Source organism: Aphanomyces invadans, assembly GCF_000520115.1.
Source record: "Aphanomyces invadans strain NJM9701 unplaced genomic scaffold supercont1.1, whole genome shotgun sequence".
Taxonomy (NCBI): Eukaryota; Oomycota; class Saprolegniomycetes; order Saprolegniales; family Verrucalvaceae; genus Aphanomyces; species Aphanomyces invadans.
Genome location: NW_008580146.1, coordinates 2376145 through 2393978, shown reverse-complemented (window position 1 = coordinate 2393978; position 17834 = coordinate 2376145). Strand labels below are relative to the sequence as shown.

The 17834-nt window shown below is 52.6% G+C and overlaps 8 protein-coding genes across 10 annotated transcripts; 4 read left to right on the top strand and 4 right to left on the bottom strand.

The window, feature by feature from the left end:
* The first annotated feature begins 161 nt into the window (after positions 1-161).
* On the top strand, positions 162-879 carry H310_00728 (hypothetical protein). Its single transcript, XM_008863607.1, has 4 exons — positions 162-245; positions 304-363; positions 436-577; positions 643-879. The coding sequence occupies exons 1-4, from the start codon at positions 188-190 to the stop codon at positions 719-721; spliced, it is 339 nt and encodes a 112-aa protein (XP_008861829.1). The 5' UTR covers positions 162-187; the 3' UTR covers positions 722-879.
* Positions 880-1716: 837 nt separating this feature from the next.
* Positions 1717-3190, top strand: H310_00727 (CAMK/CAMK1 protein kinase). Its single transcript, XM_008863606.1, has 5 exons — positions 1717-2085; positions 2163-2261; positions 2319-2698; positions 2749-2878; positions 2930-3190. Exons 1-5 carry the CDS (start codon positions 1750-1752, stop codon positions 3011-3013), a joined length of 1029 nt encoding a protein of 342 aa, XP_008861828.1. The 5' UTR covers positions 1717-1749; the 3' UTR covers positions 3014-3190.
* A 170-nt stretch (positions 3191-3360) lies between these two features.
* Positions 3361-4879, top strand: H310_00726 (CAMK protein kinase). The gene is made up of 6 exons (XM_008863605.1): positions 3361-3724; positions 3779-3877; positions 3923-4311; positions 4385-4433; positions 4516-4590; positions 4691-4879. Exons 1-6 carry the CDS (start codon positions 3386-3388, stop codon positions 4799-4801), a joined length of 1062 nt encoding a protein of 353 aa, XP_008861827.1. The 5' UTR covers positions 3361-3385; the 3' UTR covers positions 4802-4879.
* H310_00725 (hypothetical protein) lies at positions 4792-8113 on the bottom strand. Its single transcript, XM_008863604.1, has 6 exons — positions 8044-8113; positions 7928-7974; positions 7602-7845; positions 7352-7515; positions 5588-7272; positions 4792-5529 (listed from the first exon to the last, which is right to left on the bottom strand). The coding sequence occupies exons 1-6, from the start codon at positions 8084-8086 to the stop codon at positions 4893-4895; spliced, it is 2820 nt and encodes a 939-aa protein (XP_008861826.1). The 5' UTR covers positions 8087-8113; the 3' UTR covers positions 4792-4892.
* Positions 8114-8426: 313 nt separating this feature from the next.
* Positions 8427-9990, bottom strand: H310_00724. Of its 2 annotated transcripts, XM_008863602.1 has the most exons (6): positions 9607-9990; positions 9436-9538; positions 9293-9389; positions 9046-9235; positions 8797-8993; positions 8427-8742 (listed from the first exon to the last, which is right to left on the bottom strand). In XM_008863602.1, the coding sequence occupies exons 1-6, from the start codon at positions 9962-9964 to the stop codon at positions 8632-8634; spliced, it is 1056 nt and encodes a 351-aa protein (XP_008861824.1). In that variant the 5' UTR covers positions 9965-9990; the 3' UTR covers positions 8427-8631. The 2 variants fall into 2 exon arrangements, with proteins under 2 accessions (XP_008861824.1, XP_008861825.1); XM_008863603.1 differs by having other exon boundaries at positions 8427-8993.
* A 1156-nt stretch (positions 9991-11146) lies between these two features.
* H310_00723 (STE/STE7 protein kinase) lies at positions 11147-14208 on the bottom strand. The gene is made up of 15 exons (XM_008863601.1): positions 14097-14208; positions 14017-14049; positions 13930-13967; positions 13665-13884; positions 13550-13601; positions 13401-13498; positions 13152-13348; positions 12770-13101; positions 12578-12724; positions 12340-12530; positions 12202-12288; positions 11870-12151; positions 11758-11817; positions 11427-11710; positions 11147-11340 (listed from the first exon to the last, which is right to left on the bottom strand). Exons 1-15 carry the CDS (start codon positions 14175-14177, stop codon positions 11214-11216), a joined length of 2229 nt encoding a protein of 742 aa, XP_008861823.1. The 5' UTR covers positions 14178-14208; the 3' UTR covers positions 11147-11213.
* Positions 14209-14669: 461 nt separating this feature from the next.
* Positions 14670-15490, top strand: H310_00722 (hypothetical protein). The gene is made up of 2 exons (XM_008863600.1): positions 14670-15099; positions 15161-15490. Exons 1-2 carry the CDS (start codon positions 14735-14737, stop codon positions 15249-15251), a joined length of 456 nt encoding a protein of 151 aa, XP_008861822.1. The 5' UTR covers positions 14670-14734; the 3' UTR covers positions 15252-15490.
* Positions 15160-17748, bottom strand: H310_00721. Of its 2 annotated transcripts, XM_008863599.1 has the most exons (13): positions 17353-17748; positions 17192-17306; positions 17102-17149; positions 16904-17051; positions 16817-16851; positions 16658-16769; positions 16383-16606; positions 16110-16332; positions 15913-16052; positions 15722-15867; positions 15614-15674; positions 15491-15562; positions 15160-15439 (listed from the first exon to the last, which is right to left on the bottom strand). In XM_008863599.1, exons 1-13 carry the CDS (start codon positions 17727-17729, stop codon positions 15335-15337), a joined length of 1806 nt encoding a protein of 601 aa, XP_008861821.1. In that variant the 5' UTR covers positions 17730-17748; the 3' UTR covers positions 15160-15334. The 2 variants fall into 2 exon arrangements, with proteins under 2 accessions (XP_008861821.1, XP_008861820.1); XM_008863598.1 differs by having other exon boundaries at positions 16383-16769.
* Positions 17749-17834: the final 86 nt, after the last annotated feature.

Below are 17834 nucleotides of genomic sequence, written 5' to 3'. Positions count from 1 at the left end.
AATTGGAGGCAAATATTATATAGGAGGTATATTTTTCCCGGTGAATATAACAAAATTAGATGATATTTTGGTGCGTATATTATGTGCGGGTGCTTTTCACTTAGAACCATTTAAAGCGCATCATTCTCATGAAAACCAGTGCGTATTCGCCGTTGTTTCCATCCCGTCCGTCACTTCCAATTTCAGCATGTCTCAAGTTCGTGCTTCGCACTTGCTCATCAAGCACCGCGGGTCCCGCCGCCCTGGTACAGCTCACGCTCTCATCCCCTCGAGGTAGCGAGCGCTGACTCGAAAGACCTTTAGCGTCGCGCTTGAGTGACAACATTACGCGCTCCAAGGAAGAAGCCATCGAAATGCTCCTTGGTATGTGTGTGTGTGCCGAATCCTGTACATGTGTATCATCACGTAATTGGAGTCATGGTTCTTTCCTTGCAGCTCTCCGCGCCAAGATCGTGTCGGGAGAAGCTCGCTTTGAAGATTTGGCCGTGCAATACAGCGACTGCAGCAGTGGGGTTCGTGGTGGTGACTTGGGTCCGTTTGGTCGTGGCATGATGCAAAAGCCATTTGAGGATGCCTCGTACGTTGTCGTTGACCGAATCGTGATGACTTGCACCTTCGTCAATACGAGATGTTGCGGAATAGGTTTGGGTTGCCTGTCGGTGAACTCAGCGGCGTTGTGGACACGGATAGCGGCGTCCACATTATCCTTCGCACCGCATAATGACGTGGCTCAACGTCGCCCTCTAAAATTTCAATCAATCGATTCATTTGTTTGAAGCTATTATTCTGCCACAACATCCCCATGGAAATTTAGTGTACAACCGACGACTGTCGATGCCGACGCGGACCAAGCGAAGTGTAGTATTCTAACCTTTCTTGCATACTTCATACAAAGTGTAGTTGACACAGTGTCGTTTGTCGCGACCTCAGACCATCGTTATCAATGGAGCGTTCTGCGAGCGGGGGCGGCCCAAGTCATCCGCTCGCTTCCACAGGGCAACACACCCGTGATGGGATTTTGATCGCTGTCAGTAGGAACAAGTCGATAACCGTGCAACACGGAGCCAATACAGAGTGGAAGGCTGTTGTTTGAGCGGGAGCGAAAGTACGTCTCCTCGGCTACACGCAAGCAGCTCCGCTCAAAACCGAGTGCTTCCCCAAACCGCATCCATCGTATGCATTTCCTCGAGCTTCCATTACTGTTTCAGCTTGCTCTCCGCATCCTTCCAGCACGAATTGAAAGCTCTTCCTCTTCCTCTGTGCTTGGCATCAAATAGCAAACACCAAGAGCGCTTGAGTATTTGGTCGAATCTCGTTTCGCATTGCAACCGCGCATTTGAGTTCCATGGCCTGGCGTGATCGTCCTGAAAAGGCAGCTCGGCGCCACAGGATCATGGTGCGGATCTCGCCGAGACATTTGCTCGCGCATTCCACCCACCCCTCCCATCTTGGTCGAAGGGAGTTCCGCCCCCTTTTAAAACTGGACGATTGACGTAAACCAGGATATCCTGTCGCAATATTTTATCTCGGGATTACATTGTACTTGGGGTTTGTATTGAATTGTAAACTTTCTATTTCATTACACGTTGAATGTGGACTCGTCGTGGATCTTTTGTGCGTAAACTCGTCGGAATCAAAATATCTTGCGCTCAGTATGAAAATGTCGCCTGCCTGGTGACTACCGTAGGAATTATCATTGGAGTTGTGCATGAAGCACTTTTTTAGCTCCTCGGACGTCGGTGGGCGGCAATGGGTCTTGTGTGCTCGTGCTTGGCGGGCGCCAGCAATGGCAAGCGGTTCCGAGACCAGTACCAACTCGGCGAGAAGATCGGCGAAGGCGCGTTCTCAGTCGTGCGCAAAGCGACGCATCGACAGACCAACGTCGTGTACGCGGTCAAGTGCTTCAAAAAAGCCAAGCTGTCCGAACAGGACGTCAAGGACATTCATCTCGAAGTCGCGCTACTAAAACAAATGAAGCACCCGAATGTGCTCAACCTGCATGGGTTCTTCGACGAACCCGAGTACTACTACACAGTCATGGACTTGGTCGAAGGCGGCGAGCTCTTTGACCGCATTGTTGACAAGGTACCAAGCACTGTCCTCCCAATGAAGCCGTCGACAAGACATCTCTCGATGGCTCCACTGAGTGCAATGGCATGTAGGAATATTACACGGAGAAGGAGTGCCGCGACTTGATCAAGATCCTCCTTGAAACCATCACATATTGCCACAGTCTCGGCATTGTCCATCGTGACTTGAAGGTAACCTGTGCACATTTCATGCAGCTTCCATGGATGGACTCATGGCCGCGCATGTAGCCCGACAATATCTTGATGACAAGTCGAGACGATGACGCATCGATCAAGATCGCCGACTTTGGCTTGGCCAAGCAGGACAGTAAGGACAACAACCTGACTTCGTCGTGTGGGACGCCAGAGTACATTGCGCCCGAAGTCGCGCGCAACGTGATGATGAAGGACCACCAACTTTACGGCAAAGCGGTCGACATTTGGTCGATTGGGGTCATTACGTATGTCATGTTATGCGGATACACACCGTTCCACGCCAACAGCCAAGTCCAGTTGTTCAAGAAGATCATGAAGGGGCAGTATCAATTCCACTCACCGTATTGGGACGACGTGTCGCCTGAAGCTCAACGGTTTGTGTCGCGCATGCTCGTCGTCGACCCAAAGAAGCGGTACGTGGCTCTCGCTGGCTTGGGCACGTCGTCATGAATGATGGATTCAGTGCCACGGCGGAGGAGTTGCTGGCGGATCCGTGGATGACACTCGGGGAGAGCGACGTCAACTTTGCAGAACTCAACGGCGTGTCCAAGCGAATGACGTCGCGGCAACGTCTCAAGGCAGCCATGGCCACGGTAACTCGGACTCACATGTGCGTGCGTGTATGCAAACGAATATGGACATAGGTTCAAACGACAATGGCGCTGAACAAAGTCCTGGCCAACAGCAAGGCCACCGTCAACGAAGCGAGCAAGCTCAAGGCGGCGTAGTCGAGTGTCGGTGCAGCAGCAGCATGGCTTGAAGTGGGCTCCATCGCGGTGTAGAAAACCCACGTTTGTGGTTTGGGTGGGACCCCTGGCACGACGACTTGACCTAGCATATCATGGCGTGTTATTTTAGAAATGTGCATGTCATTTTTAAAAGTTACATCTGGATTTTTATGTTGATGTGTGGAGTTTTTTTAATATTCAGGATTAATATTGCAAGGCGAATTCTCCTTGGGTTCGAGGCGACGACGCAGTTACGGACTTAGGTAAGCATGATTATACTTAATATTTGTATACTGATGGCACGAACCAAGCCCATTGCGAGTGAATGTTGCACTCCATGTGCCAACATCAAATTGCCGCCAACGGCCCGAGATGGGGTGCTTCCTGTCCAGCCTTTGCGACTTTCGGCCGCGATCCGAGCGCTTCCGAGAGCATTATGTGCTAGGCAGGAAGATCGGCGAGGGTGCATTCTCTGTGGTGCGTCGCGCAACCCACAAAGAGACGAACAAGGTGTTTGCAGTCAAGTGCTACCGTAAGACGCGACTGACTGCTCGGGACGCGCAGGATATCCACTACGAAGTGTCCATCCTCAAGCAAATGCACCACCCCAACATCATCAATCTATATGCGTTCTATGACGAGCCGGAGTTCTACTACATGGTCATGGATCTGGTCGAGGGCGGCGAACTGTTTGATCAGCTCTTGGAGAAGGTACTTGCCACCGGTTCCACGGCAGCTAGATTTACCAAGTCATGACCTGCATAGGTACATTACTCCGAGAAAGAAGCTCGAGACGTGATCAAGGTCGTCCTGCAAGCCATCGCATACTGCCACAATCTGGGGATCGTCCATCGCGATCTCAAGGTTCGTCTCGTGCGAATCGTGCAGTTGGGTCATGTTTCTTCCTAGCCAGACAACATCCTGCTCACTAGCCGTCATGGTGACGGGCGGTCCATCAAGATCGCGGACTTTGGCTTCGCCAAGCAACTCGTCGACAACCACGACTCGCTCTTGTCGTCGTGCGGCACTCCAGAGTACATTGCCCCCGAGATCGTGTACAACGTCTACCATCGGACGCACAAAGTGCCGTACGGCACTGCCGTGGACATTTGGGCAATTGGAGTGATGACGTTCTTCTTGGTGTCGGGGGTCACGCCCTTCCACTCGTCCAACCAGTCCATCATGCTGCGGAAGATTGCCCAAGCAGACTATAAGTTCCTCTCGCCGTACTGGGACGACGTGTCCGCCGAGGCCAAGGCGTTTGTCGGCCGAATGCTGACGGTCGATGCGAAGGATCGGTACGTTCGTCAGGATTATCCATCAACAGTCCATGACATGGGCGTTGTTTTCACGGTGCCTTTCCTGTTGCAGCGCGACCGCCACCGAGTTGCTGCAAGACCCTTGGATTATCGGCCACGACGTACGTCATCGTGCCTTCGGGCATCCGATTGCGCACTTGGATTGCGTGCGCTGTGGTCGTTGGGCTCAATTTCAATATCCAGGTTCCAGCCGACCCATTGCCAGAAGTGTTACGGCGGATTCAAGCGCGGCATCGGCTCAAGATGGCCATTTCCACGGTACGATCGCGATATGCTCCGTGCACACGAGAACGTCGGCATTCGATCGTCACCGGGCTCGACATGTGACTGGCAGCGCTCTCATGGCGCGTTTATGTAGGTCCACACGAGCGTCATTATCGACAGCAGCAGTCGCCGTCGGCGCAGTTTTGTCGCGCGGTCCCAGCCGCCTTCCCCGATCTCTTCCAACGCCACTCAGAGTCTGTCGTAAAAAATATTGTAGTATACCCGCGACATCCCAGCAAAGTCTCGCCAATTTGTTTCAAATGCAAATCACCTTGTTTCTGGCGGTGGACGGTCTACTACGGCGTCGGTTCGTACTCGAATGGTTCGGGAGCCTCTGCCTCTTCTTCCGCGCCTGCTTGCGACGGAGCTTGCACAGCCACAACCGATTCCTTCTCGTTCGGTTGTCTGTCTTTCAGGAGAATTATCCCCGCGGGGCGGCGTGTCGGCACCACAGGCACGTATCGCTGACTCAGGTCAAACGACAGGTGCGACACTTGTGCCAACGTCACCCGCGACGGGTTCTTGACTTTGAACGACGACGGTTCCTTGACCTTTTCTTCAGGGACAACCTGCGAACCCGTTGCCGCGGTGGCGGCAGGAGTGTCGGCTGGGGGATTTGTCGGCACTTGGTCGCCCTTGTGGTCGGCTTCTTGCTTGGCCAAGCGCGCCTTGGCCTTGGCCGTCGTGGACAAGACGGCCGTCGCGACCAACTCCTTCTTCTCTTCCTTCTTTTCTTCAAGGCGCTTCGGGTATGCAAACACAGACGGCTTTGTCGCACACTCGACGGAAAATCCCGTCGGCAACTTGAGATCGTGGTTGAGGCCAATCAGGACGGTGGGTTGAAGCGCCAGCTCCAAAAAGTGGCTCATGGGGTACCAAAACCAGTGCTGGGACCACAGAGCCAAGCCCACGACGGCAGACATCTTGGTAAACCTACGCGCGCATCCCACCATGTTAGCCTGGAAGCGGAGAATGTACACAACGCATGTACCCCGTGTGCGATTGCATCGAGATCACGACATTGCGACCGCCGGCATCCAAAATCCCTTGCGCCAAGATCGCGCCCATCTTGGTCATGGTCGTCACGTGCTTGTCGGCCGTCAACTTGCGGATCTTTTCCGTGATCTCCTTCACTTTCGGGTGCCGGCCTTCGGATTCTTGCATGATGACCATGGCCAGCGCAAACAGCGCGCCCTGCCGCACATAATCGACGGCATCGTCGAGCATCGGCTCGAGCAATTGAATCGCTTCGTTCTTGAATGTGCCGGCACACGCAATCCCGACGGCAACGCACGCGCCGTATCGCACATGTGGGTTAAAGCTTTCCGCCAAGAGGGACACGAGCTTGGGGACTTGGGCGGGAGTACGGAACAGCACAAACCCGAGGCACGTGACAGCGGCGCGCCGGACGTCATCCGACACGTCGCTTACGGCAATATGGAGCAGGCGCTTCACGGCGGTGTTGTTGGCTGTGCCGACATACGCCATTGCAATCGCGTAGATGCCGCCGTACCGAATGATGGGGTCCTTGTCCCGAATGAGTTGCTCAATCAAACCATCGGCTTGCTCTTCGCGGCCGTACGCCATCAGTGCCAGACCCATGACGGCGCCACGAATGATCTTTTCGTGCTTGGTGTCGTGGGCATAGCTCAATAGTTCCTTGACCGTTTCGTTGTCGGCGCCAGCCCCCAAGTGCACCAACCCTATCGCGTACCCCGCACCTTCGCCCGCGACCGCATTGTCCGTAAACATGATATTCTTTAGCTCTTCGTACAACTCGGCATTGTGCGAAGCCATGCCGCTGAGCCCAATTCCGAGGCACGCGCCGTGTTGAACGGTCTCGTCGGTGCCAGAATTACGCAGTGCTGTGCGGAGAAACTCGAGCGTCTTGGCGCTGCTCGGGGACGTGCTGCCTTGATTGGCGTGGATCAGGCCGAGAGCGTACAGCGCCCCGCCTTCCGAGTACGGACTCGTGGGGGCGGCGCCCCCACCGGCTTGAGGTAGATACGGCGCCAAGAGGTTCATGCTTTCGCGGACGTGACCCTTGTGAATGACCCCGATGCTGGCGGTGGCGGTGAACTTGGCCCAGTTGGACGCCTTCCCGAGCCACTCGAGGTTCTCACGCAGGAACGTGTCGACGGTCGTACCGCAGTTCATCAAGGCATGCGCGCACACGGCCGAGTTGTGTAGAACCGAGTTGCGGTTCTCGACGGCGGTCTTGATGTTCTTCATCACAAGCGGATCCGACTGGTTCTGACGAAACAAAAAGTCCAGCAACAGGTCGACACTAAAGTCGCCTTGCAGGATCTGCTGCAGTTTTTCGAGGCGGGGGCTCGCGGGGGCCGATGCACCCAGCGCCGCACTCACCGCATTAAGAAACTTTTGGTTTTCGTTCTCGACCAAGTCAAATGCGACTTGGTATGCAATCAACGTGTCGTCCAACGTCGACGCGATCAGCGACTGCAAAATCGTCGCGACTTCGGCATGCTTGTCCAAGAGCTGTAAAATCTGGCAAATATGGGTGTGTTCTTGCGCTGGGAGGCTTTGGTACAACTTGACGAGCACTTGCAGCACCTGCAAGCGGAAGTCGCGGTTTGTTACGGTCGTGCGGGACACTTCAAAGCAGTACGCGAGCGATGCAGACACATCGGGCGATCGACGAATGCTTTCTTCGACCTACAGGGAATGTGTTGTTGGACGTAAACGTGTGGAATTCTTGAATGGCTGCGATCGCCATCAACGCGGCGATGCATACCTTGTCCAATCGACGAGACTCCAGCGCCACACCCAGCGCTTGCTTGAACGTGCCGGATGCGTAGCATCGGTCAAACATTTGCTCAACGATCGCTTGCATGCGTGGGTCGACTGTCTTGTCTTCACCGTTCGTTCGAATCGCAATGTACTCGTCAATGCACGTGGCTACATTTCATCACGTTTTTGAGTTGATTTTCGTCGTACTTTTAGCGGATTCCAAAAAAGAATGGTCCATGAGAGTCACATCGTACCGATGATGGTTTCGGTGTACTGAGAGTGCACGTTGACGTCAAAATACTTGCCCGCACCAAGGGCAAGGCGCAGCGCATCTTGGTACTCCTCCAAGTGAAAGAAACACTTGGATGCCACCGATGCAGCGAGCTCCCGATGGGAGAACGCCGCTTCTTCCGACAAACTCTCAATCAACGGCACGGCGTCCGCAATCTCAGCCCAAAAGTGATCCACGACCTCATGCAGCTTTTGCAAGGCATGTGCCTACGCACGGTATTTTCTTGAATACCCACGTCCCACGCGGCCCCGATTCAAATTCGGCGCAAGCACTTGTGACCGAACGTACCCGAATGATGTCGTCTTGCTCGTCCAGCAGTGCAAGAATGCCCGACGCTACAAGACATAGACGTCAGCACCCAACTTCCATGGCGATGGAGATACTGAAGAAAGGAAGCATCGCACCTGTACTTGCACGGGGGGCCAACGGAGTCGCCACGGCCAACATGATGCTTCTTCGCTTCCAACTCTAGCAGGATCCGTAATATGGGGCCATCCTGAAGAGACCTCCGCAAACGTATACTTTGCTGCAGAATCCTCTCAAAACAAATAAGCTTCCAGGTGGAGAGAGTGTTGGTCAAAGATCGGCAACACGGCGGTGGCCAACGCCGCGGCGGCGCCTAGTCAATGCTATACATCCACTCGCTCTTGATCGCTGATGGATGCATAGTGAGCAAGCTTCAGTGCACTCTGATATCCCCCGTAGTTTCCTTGCCGTCAAAAGTGCGTCAAGGGGCACTTTCAAGTCTCGTTCGACCGAAAAATGGATCGAGCGTTTAGACTCGCTTCTCGAGCCACTACGTTGACAACCTCAACACTGAAGCCGCGACGTCGGTGAACGTGAAATGGCCATTCGTGGGCGTCGTTGAGGCGGCGGCAGAGTGAACTCTAGACAGTCGATGACGCCTGGAATACCCTCGCCTTGTTAAACAAAACCATGTTATATTCATGTACAAAGGAAGTCCGCGTCCGATGTAAGGAGGTGTCGTTCGGTCATCCCCATTTCTTCCACTGCATTCCATCTGGGACTGGTCGATCTTTCTCATAATCCTTGGTGCTCACTTCGTTCCAGTTGGTGGACAGGACGGTGCCTCCCGAAGTTTGCTAGAACACGACGCACGTCAACATGCATGGTCATGAGTCACCCTCAGTCCGTACAAACGATTTGTTCATGGCTCGGCGTGTTGATTCGTCGGCCTTGGCGTAAATGTCGGCAAAAAGCTTCTGCATCGCGGCCTCGCCTTCGGGTTTTTCTTGTTCAAGTTCGTCCGTTAGAGTTTTGTCGATCTTATTCCAGTCTCGGTTGGACGCGTATGGTTTGACAGGGACGGGGTTCACCACGGGGGTGACGGACGCTTCAGCCAAGACTCAGTGCGATGCCGCGCAAAGGGATAGTCGGGTTCGTACCAGCAGTCGGGAGCACAGCCACGAGGCTGCGCTGGAGCTGGTCCCACTGAGCTGTCTCGGCCTTCTTCATCTTGATCTCGACTTTCACTGTGGACACGCGGTACGTGGATTCGGACGGGTCAATTGGTCCAAACAGCGCCAAGTCCAGCGCCTTGACGTGCTGTCCGCTGATTGTGAACGTGACCATGCACTGGAAGGAATAATGAGCAATTGGGAAATTCTTGAAAAACACACTCCTCTCACGAACCTGATGCCGGTCAAACTGCACAGCCACATCGGAGGACTGGAGGTTCTTTTGAAAGACCGATACAGTCACATGTGCCGGGCTCTGGTACCATTCATGTCTGGGACAAAGCGTCATGCACTGGAAGAAGGATGCCAAATATGTACCGAAACGCGGATGCAGCAGGTGTTGTGGGTGCTGGTGGCTCCGCAGCAGGAGTTGGGCAGGCTCCTTGGCTCGCAGGGGTGTCCAATGTATCCATGTCGTCATCTATCACGTGGAATCAAATCGAGGTGAACGATTTGGGGAATTGTGCAAGCAAGTGAAATCCCGCATACCTTCGATTTCAGCCTCGCACTTCCGAATCCACGTCTTGAATCGAGATGACACATTCTCCTGGTTGCCCGCTAGCTCCTTTCCTTTGACGAACGACTTGAACGCGTCGCGGAACTTTTCCATCCCAAAGAAAGCAATGCCCTGACGATAGTGCGCCATGCGAAGAAGTGGGTCGATCTTTACGGCCTCGGTGGCATCACGCAGAGCCAACTGCAGCTGGTTCAGCTTCAAGTAAGCACCGCTGCGTTTGGAGAGCACGTCTGCATCGTTCGGAGACTCCTTCAAAGCTTCCGTGTACATTTGGACCGCCAACTCGTACTCTTCCTCGACGAAGTGTGCGTTGCCCGCGGCTGTGGCCATCGTGACCCTTTCTTTCCAATTCCCAATAGTGTATCCGTGACAATATATTTTGGTTTTCCAGATGATCCGGATGACGAGCGGTTTTTTCCTATTTTAGCTTTTCGAAAATTCGAGAAAAATTTCCACTTGGAACGGTTTACCGACTTGCCGTGGTGTGCGAGAGCGACATGGGCGGCATTGAACGAATGGAGTGAATCCTTATTCACTCCATTCGTTCAATGCCGCCCATATCAAAGAGCCGAATGGCAGGTGATATTCGTTTTTTTGCATCGACACTTTGAAGGATGATACCGTTGGATATTTGATGTACCATGCAATTGCGTCAATCGGGGTGTATATGACGACTCAAAACCTCGTCGCGTCAGTAAAGTGGGCGAAATGGAGCTAAAATGACCAAGAATCCAACAAGGCCATTGTGGAATACAATACAGTACACTCATGAATACGTCTTCTTACGAAGCAACGTGCAAATGCGACGCTAGTTGAATGTTTAATCGAGCCGTGTTGTCTTCACGAATGAAAGAAATTCAATATAGACGGTACTGACGAACTCCGCCTGGAGCAAATAGTTCAAATTCCACACATTCATTGATTTCTATTTAATGGTACAGTATGCAATTTTGATAACGTTTTGTGTATCATGAACATGGAGCAATAACATGATCGGATTGGCCAAAATGTTTTATTCGGCCAGTTTTGACTTCACAAGTACAAAAATGACGCAAAAACCGACGCGACGGGCGGGAACAACGCCATGGGTTGCGGCGCTGCTTCAGAAGGAGGTACCAAGAAGGCAGAGTGACTGGGGGACACGGCAGCAGAAATGCGGGGTTCTGCGGAAGTGGACATTGTGGCAAATGACAACAGGAGGTACCAGCCTTGGCTTAGCGGTGCCGCTAGTTTAGTGGTAGGATATTTGCCTCCCACGAAGGGAGGCGCTCTTCTCTGATAGGGAGCATTGGTTCTACGAGTCACCTGCATCCACCCTGCGGACTCGAGCACAACCGTTGCTAGGTGTGCCGCCAATTTCTCAAGTGCGGTGTGACAGAATCGCTGAGTGGGAACGAACCGACACGGTCCATACGCCCATTGAATCCATGGATGAACAGAGCGCATTGAATGCGATGGCTATTGGCTGCATGCGTCGAATGCGCGGCGCTCAGATGAAAGCACATGCAATGTTTCGCAGCATGTTTGTCATTTCCCAGGATGTTCGCGCGCTGCATTGCGACAGCGATGTTAACGCAAGTTAAGATTTCTCGTCGTCAAAGCATACGTCTTTGATGGTGCTTGCCAAAATATTCATCGCATGCTCGAATTTCTTGTACACGTTGTGCCGAGGCATGCCGATTTGGTCCGCAAATCGGTTCAGTTTGCTACGAAGCCCCAACACACACACGAGGAACAATTAGGTCGTTCATGTCAAAGTGCAGCGTTGGTTTGTTGAAGTAAGATCACGTACCTATGCTGCATGGGTGGCAGCAGCTTGAGCCATGCGACAATGTCGTCGTAGTTGTAGTCGTGTTCGAGCACGAGATCTTTGGCACTCTTGAGGTAATAATCCATGACTTTGGGAACAATCACGTCGAGCTCGATGCCATCCATTTCCGCATCGTCTTCATCGAGCGACTTGGACGACCCGCCGTTGCCGCACTCAAACGAATTCTCCCGACGGCACTCTCGGAGAAAGTCGTGTTCCAGGAGGTCCTTGACACTCCACCGCTCCGTTTGATCCTTGATCAAGCACTACCGAGCCACAGTCAGGAACACTTCGCTTTGGAGGACTGGCTTGCTTTGGCGAGAAAGTCTTGAAATTCCGGTGAAAAGTCCGTCCCAGGGGGCAGCTTTGGAGGCTACAGAAACAACCACCATTGTAGATAGACACGACAAATTGCACATGTGTACAGGCTCGTTGCGGATGCTATGCAACAGCTCCCAGTACCCTCCCTTGGACGTATAGGGGTAGTGGCCCAGCGCACAGGTCATGATGGACAAACCAAACGACCACACGTCCGACTTGTACGAGTACGCCTGGAAGAAACCCCTTGCATGACGACGTTTGGACGAACGGAAAAGCCTTTCCTCGCTCGCAATGCGCTCGGGGGACATGTACGTCAGCGTTCCGACAAACGTGATGGCCTTGGCAATCGAATTCTCCATTTCCTTGGCAATGCCAAAGTCGGACACCTTCCTCACGCACCAAGATAAGTGGCAGGTTTCGAATGGCATGCCCCCACCTTGACGTCCCCAAAATGATTGATCAAGAGATTGCTTGGCTTGATGTCTCGATGGAGTTGATGGATTTCATGGAGATACCGAAGGCCCTGTGCCCATGGAGTCCACCCTGTTGGCACGACTTTCGACTAACATGGTACCTTCAACACACGATACGAAATGTTGGCCAAGACGGGCTCCGACGTGCACCCTCCCGTGTCCACGATATCTTGGAGGCTGCCCCCGTCCATATACTCGACCACAATCGACACGTTGCCCTCGTTCGGGTTCATAAATGCATCGTACAAGCACACAATTTCAGGACATGCAACTTTGCGTCTTTCCGCATCATCTAGGATTGAAAGCATCACCACCCGGTCGTAGAGCAGCCAAAAAAACCTGAGAGCGATGCCAAGTTGTTGTACAGCGTCTTCATTTCCGCGATCAGTTGGTGGCGCTTATCGTTTTCAAACACAGGAATGACTTTGACGGCCACAAGAAGCAGCGACGGCACGTGCAGTGCTTTGTGGACGACCCCACTGGCCCCTACCGTGTCTTGTCAGAAGGGTGGTGCGAGGGGCCCAACCGCACCTTTTCCAAGCACTCCAAGCTTGATCAAGTGCTTTTTCATGTCGTGGGGTTGCGTGGGTGAACGCCCCGGGGACCGTGTGATGCCTGTTTGTTTGATTTGGAACGACTCGGCGTCGAATGTGCCAGATGCAGACAAGTCGTATGATTTGTCATGAATCGAATCTTCCAAATCCAGATCGAGCTCGAAATTCAACGCTCCCAACGCAAAGTTATTGCGTTGGATGCCCTTCTTCTTCCCAGGGCTCCCGGATAGCTTGGGGCTGTCGGGGAGTTGCAGTTCGAGCACCTTGGGCTTGGGGGACATGTCCAAGTGTAAATTGAAATTGGGGCGGCTACATAACGTATTAGGTGCTGCTGCTGCTGCTGCACTTTGGAAGCGTACCTTATGCCGCGCTTCGACGGCGACGACGTTGGGGGCGTTGCAGGGCGCTCCTTTGCCGATACATGAAGCGTGCCTTTCGAATCGTCGTCACCACCATCCACGATATTTTGCGTTCGAGACCGCAAGCGCCTTATTTCATGCGCCAAGCTTTGCACGCTCTTTACTTTGTGCGGTACGTGCGCCTTCCCTTCATCCGTCTGGCACGTAAATTTGGGGAATCCAGATGTGCTGGTCGTGGCACGGACGTACTGGTAACCTTGCGTCAGATAACGCCAAATGACTCAACGCCTTAGGCACTTGCTTGAGCTTCTTGTCTGCTGTTTTGTCTCTCTTTTCAGGCACAGGCACTACGAACCCATGCAGGTTAGCCTTCCCTGATCTGACATTTGTGGTGGTACGATGCTTGGTCTCGCCCTTCACGGGCAAAAACACTCGCGAACTTGGATCGATCTACTCGAAAGAGACAAGGTGGTTTGTGTTTTGTAGCACGGACGATGCATGTGATTAACCTACGGGACCACCGTGCAGTGCGTTGTACTTTTCGGGCGGCGGGGGCAATTTTTTGGACGGCGTTGTTGGCGACGACGACTTCGACACGACTTGTGGGAAATGTGGGCTGTTGATGAAACATTGCTTGACTTTGGGCATGGCCATACTTTCATTCGAGAAATCTCGAGGCGATGTGAGCACGGCAAGTTTGCCCGAGTCTTCGTTTCGTCGCGGAGGCGACCCCCTACGTGCTTGTCAGCAAACTTAGCTGTGTGTATGATCGCAATACCCCTTGTGCGTCGGCTTTCCTTTCGTCTCGAGTGGCACCTATCGCGAACATCCGACGTCACCCGAGGGTAATGGACGCGCCCCGTACAGTTTTCGTCGTTGGTGACTTCAGTGGCTTCACCTACGACGGATGAGCAAACTTGGCCAAGAGAGCAGGCGCTATCTTACATCTGCATCGTCTTGCAAACTTTCCTCGTCAAAATCTTCGTCTGAATAGCCATCGTCGTCGATCTCCAACGTGTCGGCCATCGCGTGACCGTTCGATTCTTCGGTCGGATCTTCAACCCGTATCAAAGGGTTTCAACAAAGGTTTGTTAAATGAACCATTTATCCATTTTTCCTGTGGCAATCAAAATGGAAGGATTTGGCCATTTCAAGAGAGGATGAAATGTGAACATCTTCCGGTCTGGGCAATGATCGTGACGCGTTGTGGGCTCCAGAATGCACCCCTCGACTCTAACGCAGATATTGTTGGAAGGGAGCGCAATCAGGCTTGGCTGGTGTGCTTGAGTTGCCACTCAAATGTGATTATATTCCTTTGTGTGATACTTCTACAACTGCACAACATCTTTGATTTTTCCAGTTGAATACTAGTATTGTATTAAAAAATTGTTGGAATGTATATACCATAGTATGAATGGATCCAAATAGATACACAACTAGCCCAAATCTACCTAAATATATTTAAATATTGTATTTCTGCAATTTGAACTGAAAATAACATATTGAAAGTATTGACTGGTTGCTTTGGGTGCTTCTTTTGAATTTGCCAATCGATTCCCAGCCGCCCCGCCGCGCAGTCGACAATGAGTAGTCCATCGCCAGCGGGGAAGGGCAAAGGAAGAGTCAAGCAACCTGCGCCCAAGCCGAGACAAATTGCTACAGGCGCTTCTTCATCTGCGAGGCGCCAGTCTAGCGCCGGATCGACTATATCAGGCACACCGGTTGTGGCTGCTGCGAAACGGCGATACCGACCCGGTGACAAGGCGCTGCTGGAGATTCGGCGTTTCCAAAAGTCGACAGACTTGCTCATGCGCAAGCTCCCATTTGCACGGCTTGTTCGCGAGATTCAAATGAACTTTTCGGGCCATCAATTCCGATGGCAATCGTCGGCGCTTCTAGCGCTGCAGGAAGCCGCCGAAGCGCACTTGGTTAGAATATTCGAAGACGCGTGAGTTATTCTGTATCATGCTCATACAACCACTGATCACACCCCACCAACAAACTCGTAGGACGTTGTGCTCTATTCATGCAAAGCGCGTAACACTTATGGTGAAGGACATTCAATTAGCGCGGCGAATCCGTGGCCGCGAACACGAATAATCTCAGCAACTCTTGTGCACTGTCGTAAAGATTGAACTTGGTTGCTAGCCATGGACGTCACCGCGCCATACGTGTGTCCCATGCTAATGCGATGGCGCAAGAGTCCGTTGGCACCCCGGCCACTTGTCACCCCTTGTTCCTTTATACATGTCTTGACTACCCTGCAAGATCGCTCGTGGCGTCAACGTCTACGCCAACGTCGTCGATGTTGGTGAGCACTTGACAACTGGGAGCATTACCTTTGCGTACGTCGATCGGCCAAACGTCGTTTGTGCCAGTGTGACACCGATTTTTTCCATGGAATCTCGACACTGCAGACTCCATTCATCCCGATTCAGAGGAAAAACACGTTGTATGCTTACCATGTAAGCGCCCAACTTTTGGGGACACGAGTGGGCACAGACAGCGGCACCAGATATGCACCTACGTGTGTGCTGAATGCCGTTGGTGCGCGAAGACTTCATTCGTACTGTCGCTGCTGAAAGAGCTGTTTGCATTCATCTCTCCAAGCCTTCACAAAATCGGACGCTGACTTTCGTGTAGCAGTCGGGCCAATCTGTACGCCGACTTCGTACACGTGATCTGGTGCGATGCGCTGGTACTGCTGCACCATTTCCTAACGACGCCATTACAATGTGGCGTGGAAGAGCATTGTCCATACATCTTTCGGGTCCGCCTTGTCATACTTGTTACCAGGCACCCGTTCATACAATTCCAAAACACCCACGTAGGGAGAAAACACGGCCGACTCTGTTGAATACACCTGGACAGACAGCCCGGTGGCTCCTTCAAACGGCCGATCTAACAGTCGTCACTCTACCATGAAGCCCAATGCAACGTGCAACTTTCCAAGCGTACCCAGTGTTGCGGTGGAGTCCATGTGTGCAGTGATCCAGTAGTGTCGCCCTTGGATTAAAACGGGACTCTCCAGCGGCAAGCACGCTGCAAACGACGACGAACTCGTGATAGTTGGGTGGCCTTTTTGTACGTCGACATGGCCAGGAAGTGGCTGGACTTGAGCTTGAAAAAGCGCAGCATAGTACCACGTGTGTCTGTCGGGTGAATTCCCGTATGACCTCTTCTATTCCGCCGTGTCAAATGCAAAAAAAAACTCCAGGAGAGATCGTTTACCTGTCGCGTCAAGAGAATGCGTTGGAGGAAGTTCACCCAGCTGCCTTTGGCATACGTGACTTGGTCTACGGGAGAATAGATGGAAAATCGGCTTGCTTCAATCGCTATATGTTGCTCGAAGTCCTCTGTCGTCATGGCAGACGTATCGAGGTCATTTTCCAGTATTTCCATCATGCGATTCTTCCGGAGAATTGCGTCAAAGGGGACATTTGAGGTGGACGGATCTGCATTAACGGGTACAACATGATCGTGGAATGCATCAACGCAGCACGTACAAGCTTGAATGGTATCGCGAAGTTGGGTGGCGCAGTCAACATAGCGTCGGAATTCGCTTGACGAGATGTATGGTTCGAGGCGCAGGATGAAGTACACCGACACCAACGCATCCTAAACCGAACAGAATCGATTTAGAGGTAACTTGAATTCAGCCGTACCGATTTCTTCAACGATGCAGAGGGGACAACCGAGTCTAAGGACGTTCGTTTCGGAGACAAGGCCATGGAAGAGTGAAAGAATTGTACCTTGTTTGTGTGTCTTTTCGGCCTCGAGAAGTGCTTGAATGATACGTTCGGAAGCACCGGCAATTTGTTGGACTATGCCGAGAGCCGTCATGCCAGCGTGGTCTTGCACAAGTGGATTGGAGTTCTTTGCGAGCAAGCGTATGACCAACTACGCGAAATGCATGAGGCACCAACGGCGATTTATCGCCGACAACACACCTCTTCGTAGCCGTTCATTGCAGCATGATGCAAACTAGTTCGCCCAACCTAGCCCAAAGTCAGAGATGGCGGCACATTGGCACTGTGTACCAGGTCAGTCGAGTTTACATCGAACCTCATCGTGTCCACGAGCAAATCGATCTGCGCAACTTTCGCACTTTCTTTGGCCAAATTTCGTTCCATGGTCACATGCAGCAAGTTAAACCTAGAGAATATACCATTGACGTATTGCGTGCATTGGAAGAACTTGCCCTCTTTTGTCGCGAAGTGCGCGTGGGTCCAATCGCCAATGTCCCGGCCCACTGCGCGTTTGAATGTTGCCAGTCTCCCACCAAGTCTTAAGCCCATCCACTTTTGCGCCCATGGCGTGGTCGAATATCGCGACCAGCACTCGTCCTGCGTAGTTCTTGGCAAACGTGCACTCGGCGCTAGCTTTGCACACCTCAATGTTGCGTTCCTTTTCCAGTAGCAACTCGGCGAGTTTCCGTTCCAGGGACTCCGTATACTCTCGGAGCATTGTGGGGTCGTTCGTGGACGTAGGTTTCGCGGGTCCATCGCGGAGTGTCAGGTGCTGCAGCTTGATCAACGCGTCGTGACCCTCAGCAAGTGCGTTTTCCAGCGTTGACATGCCAATTCCGGTTGTCGAGCAGAGGAAGAAGGCAGATGAGGTGGTATAATCCAATCATCATCGCGAGTTTCGTTTTCCTTTTCTCTGATTGGCTGAAGCACTATT

Bases quoted from the DNA above. Each gene is read 5' to 3' on its own strand.
- H310_00728 (XM_008863607.1), top strand. From the start codon at position 188: ATGTCTCAAGTTCGTGCTTCGCACTTGCTCATCAAGCACCGCGGGTCC. The intron at 246-303 runs GTACAGCTCACG...AAAGACCTTTAG, and splicing joins CCGCGGGTCCCGCCGCCCTG to CGTCGCGCTTGAGTGACAAC. The intron at 578-642 runs GTACGTTGTCGT...GTTGCGGAATAG, and splicing joins AAGCCATTTGAGGATGCCTC to GTTTGGGTTGCCTGTCGGTG.
- H310_00727 (XM_008863606.1), top strand. From the start codon at position 1,750: ATGGGTCTTGTGTGCTCGTGCTTGGCGGGCGCCAGCAATGGCAAGCGG. The intron at 2,262-2,318 runs GTAACCTGTGCA...CCGCGCATGTAG, and splicing joins TTGTCCATCGTGACTTGAAG to CCCGACAATATCTTGATGAC. The intron at 2,699-2,748 runs GTACGTGGCTCT...TGATGGATTCAG, and splicing joins GTCGTCGACCCAAAGAAGCG to TGCCACGGCGGAGGAGTTGC.
- H310_00726 (XM_008863605.1), top strand. From the start codon at position 3,386: ATGGGGTGCTTCCTGTCCAGCCTTTGCGACTTTCGGCCGCGATCCGAG. The intron at 3,878-3,922 runs GTTCGTCTCGTG...GTTTCTTCCTAG, and splicing joins TCGTCCATCGCGATCTCAAG to CCAGACAACATCCTGCTCAC. The intron at 4,591-4,690 runs GTACGATCGCGA...GCGTTTATGTAG, and splicing joins TCAAGATGGCCATTTCCACG to GTCCACACGAGCGTCATTAT.
- H310_00725 (XM_008863604.1), bottom strand. From the start codon at position 8,086: ATGTTGGCCGTGGCGACTCCGTTGGCCCCCCGTGCAAGTACAG. The intron at 7,846-7,927 runs GTACGTTCGGTC...TACCGTGCGTAG, and splicing joins AGCAAGACGACATCATTCGG to GCACATGCCTTGCAAAAGCT. The intron at 7,516-7,601 runs GTACGATGTGAC...GATGAAATGTAG, and splicing joins GTACACCGAAACCATCATCG to CCACGTGCATTGACGAGTAC.
- H310_00724 (XM_008863602.1), bottom strand. From the start codon at position 9,964: ATGGCCACAGCCGCGGGCAACGCACACTTCGTCGAGGAAGAGTACGAG. The intron at 9,390-9,435 runs GTACATATTTGG...GCTTTGTCCCAG, and splicing joins CCTGCTGCATCCGCGTTTCG to ACATGAATGGTACCAGAGCC. The intron at 8,994-9,045 runs GTACGAACCCGA...TCTTGGCTGAAG, and splicing joins GGCTGTGCTCCCGACTGCTG to CGTCCGTCACCCCCGTGGTG.
- H310_00723 (XM_008863601.1), bottom strand. From the start codon at position 14,177: ATGGCCGACACGTTGGAGATCGACGACGATGGCTATTCAGACGAAGAT. The intron at 14,050-14,096 runs GTAAGATAGCGC...CATCCGTCGTAG, and splicing joins GTTTGCAAGACGATGCAGAT to GTGAAGCCACTGAAGTCACC. The intron at 13,968-14,016 runs GTACGGGGCGCG...TGTTCGCGATAG, and splicing joins AGTCACCAACGACGAAAACT to GTGCCACTCGAGACGAAAGG.
- H310_00722 (XM_008863600.1), top strand. From the start codon at position 14,735: ATGAGTAGTCCATCGCCAGCGGGGAAGGGCAAAGGAAGAGTCAAGCAA. The intron at 15,100-15,160 runs GTGAGTTATTCT...ACAAACTCGTAG, and splicing joins GTTAGAATATTCGAAGACGC to GACGTTGTGCTCTATTCATG.
- H310_00721 (XM_008863598.1), bottom strand. From the start codon at position 17,729: ATGTCAACGCTGGAAAACGCACTTGCTGAGGGTCACGACGCGTTGATC. The intron at 15,868-15,912 runs GTATGGACAATG...TGGCGTCGTTAG, and splicing joins ACAAGGCGGACCCGAAAGAT to GAAATGGTGCAGCAGTACCA. The intron at 15,440-15,490 runs GTAATGCTCCCA...ACGTTGGCGTAG, and splicing joins GCCGATCGACGTACGCAAAG to ACGTTGACGCCACGAGCGAT.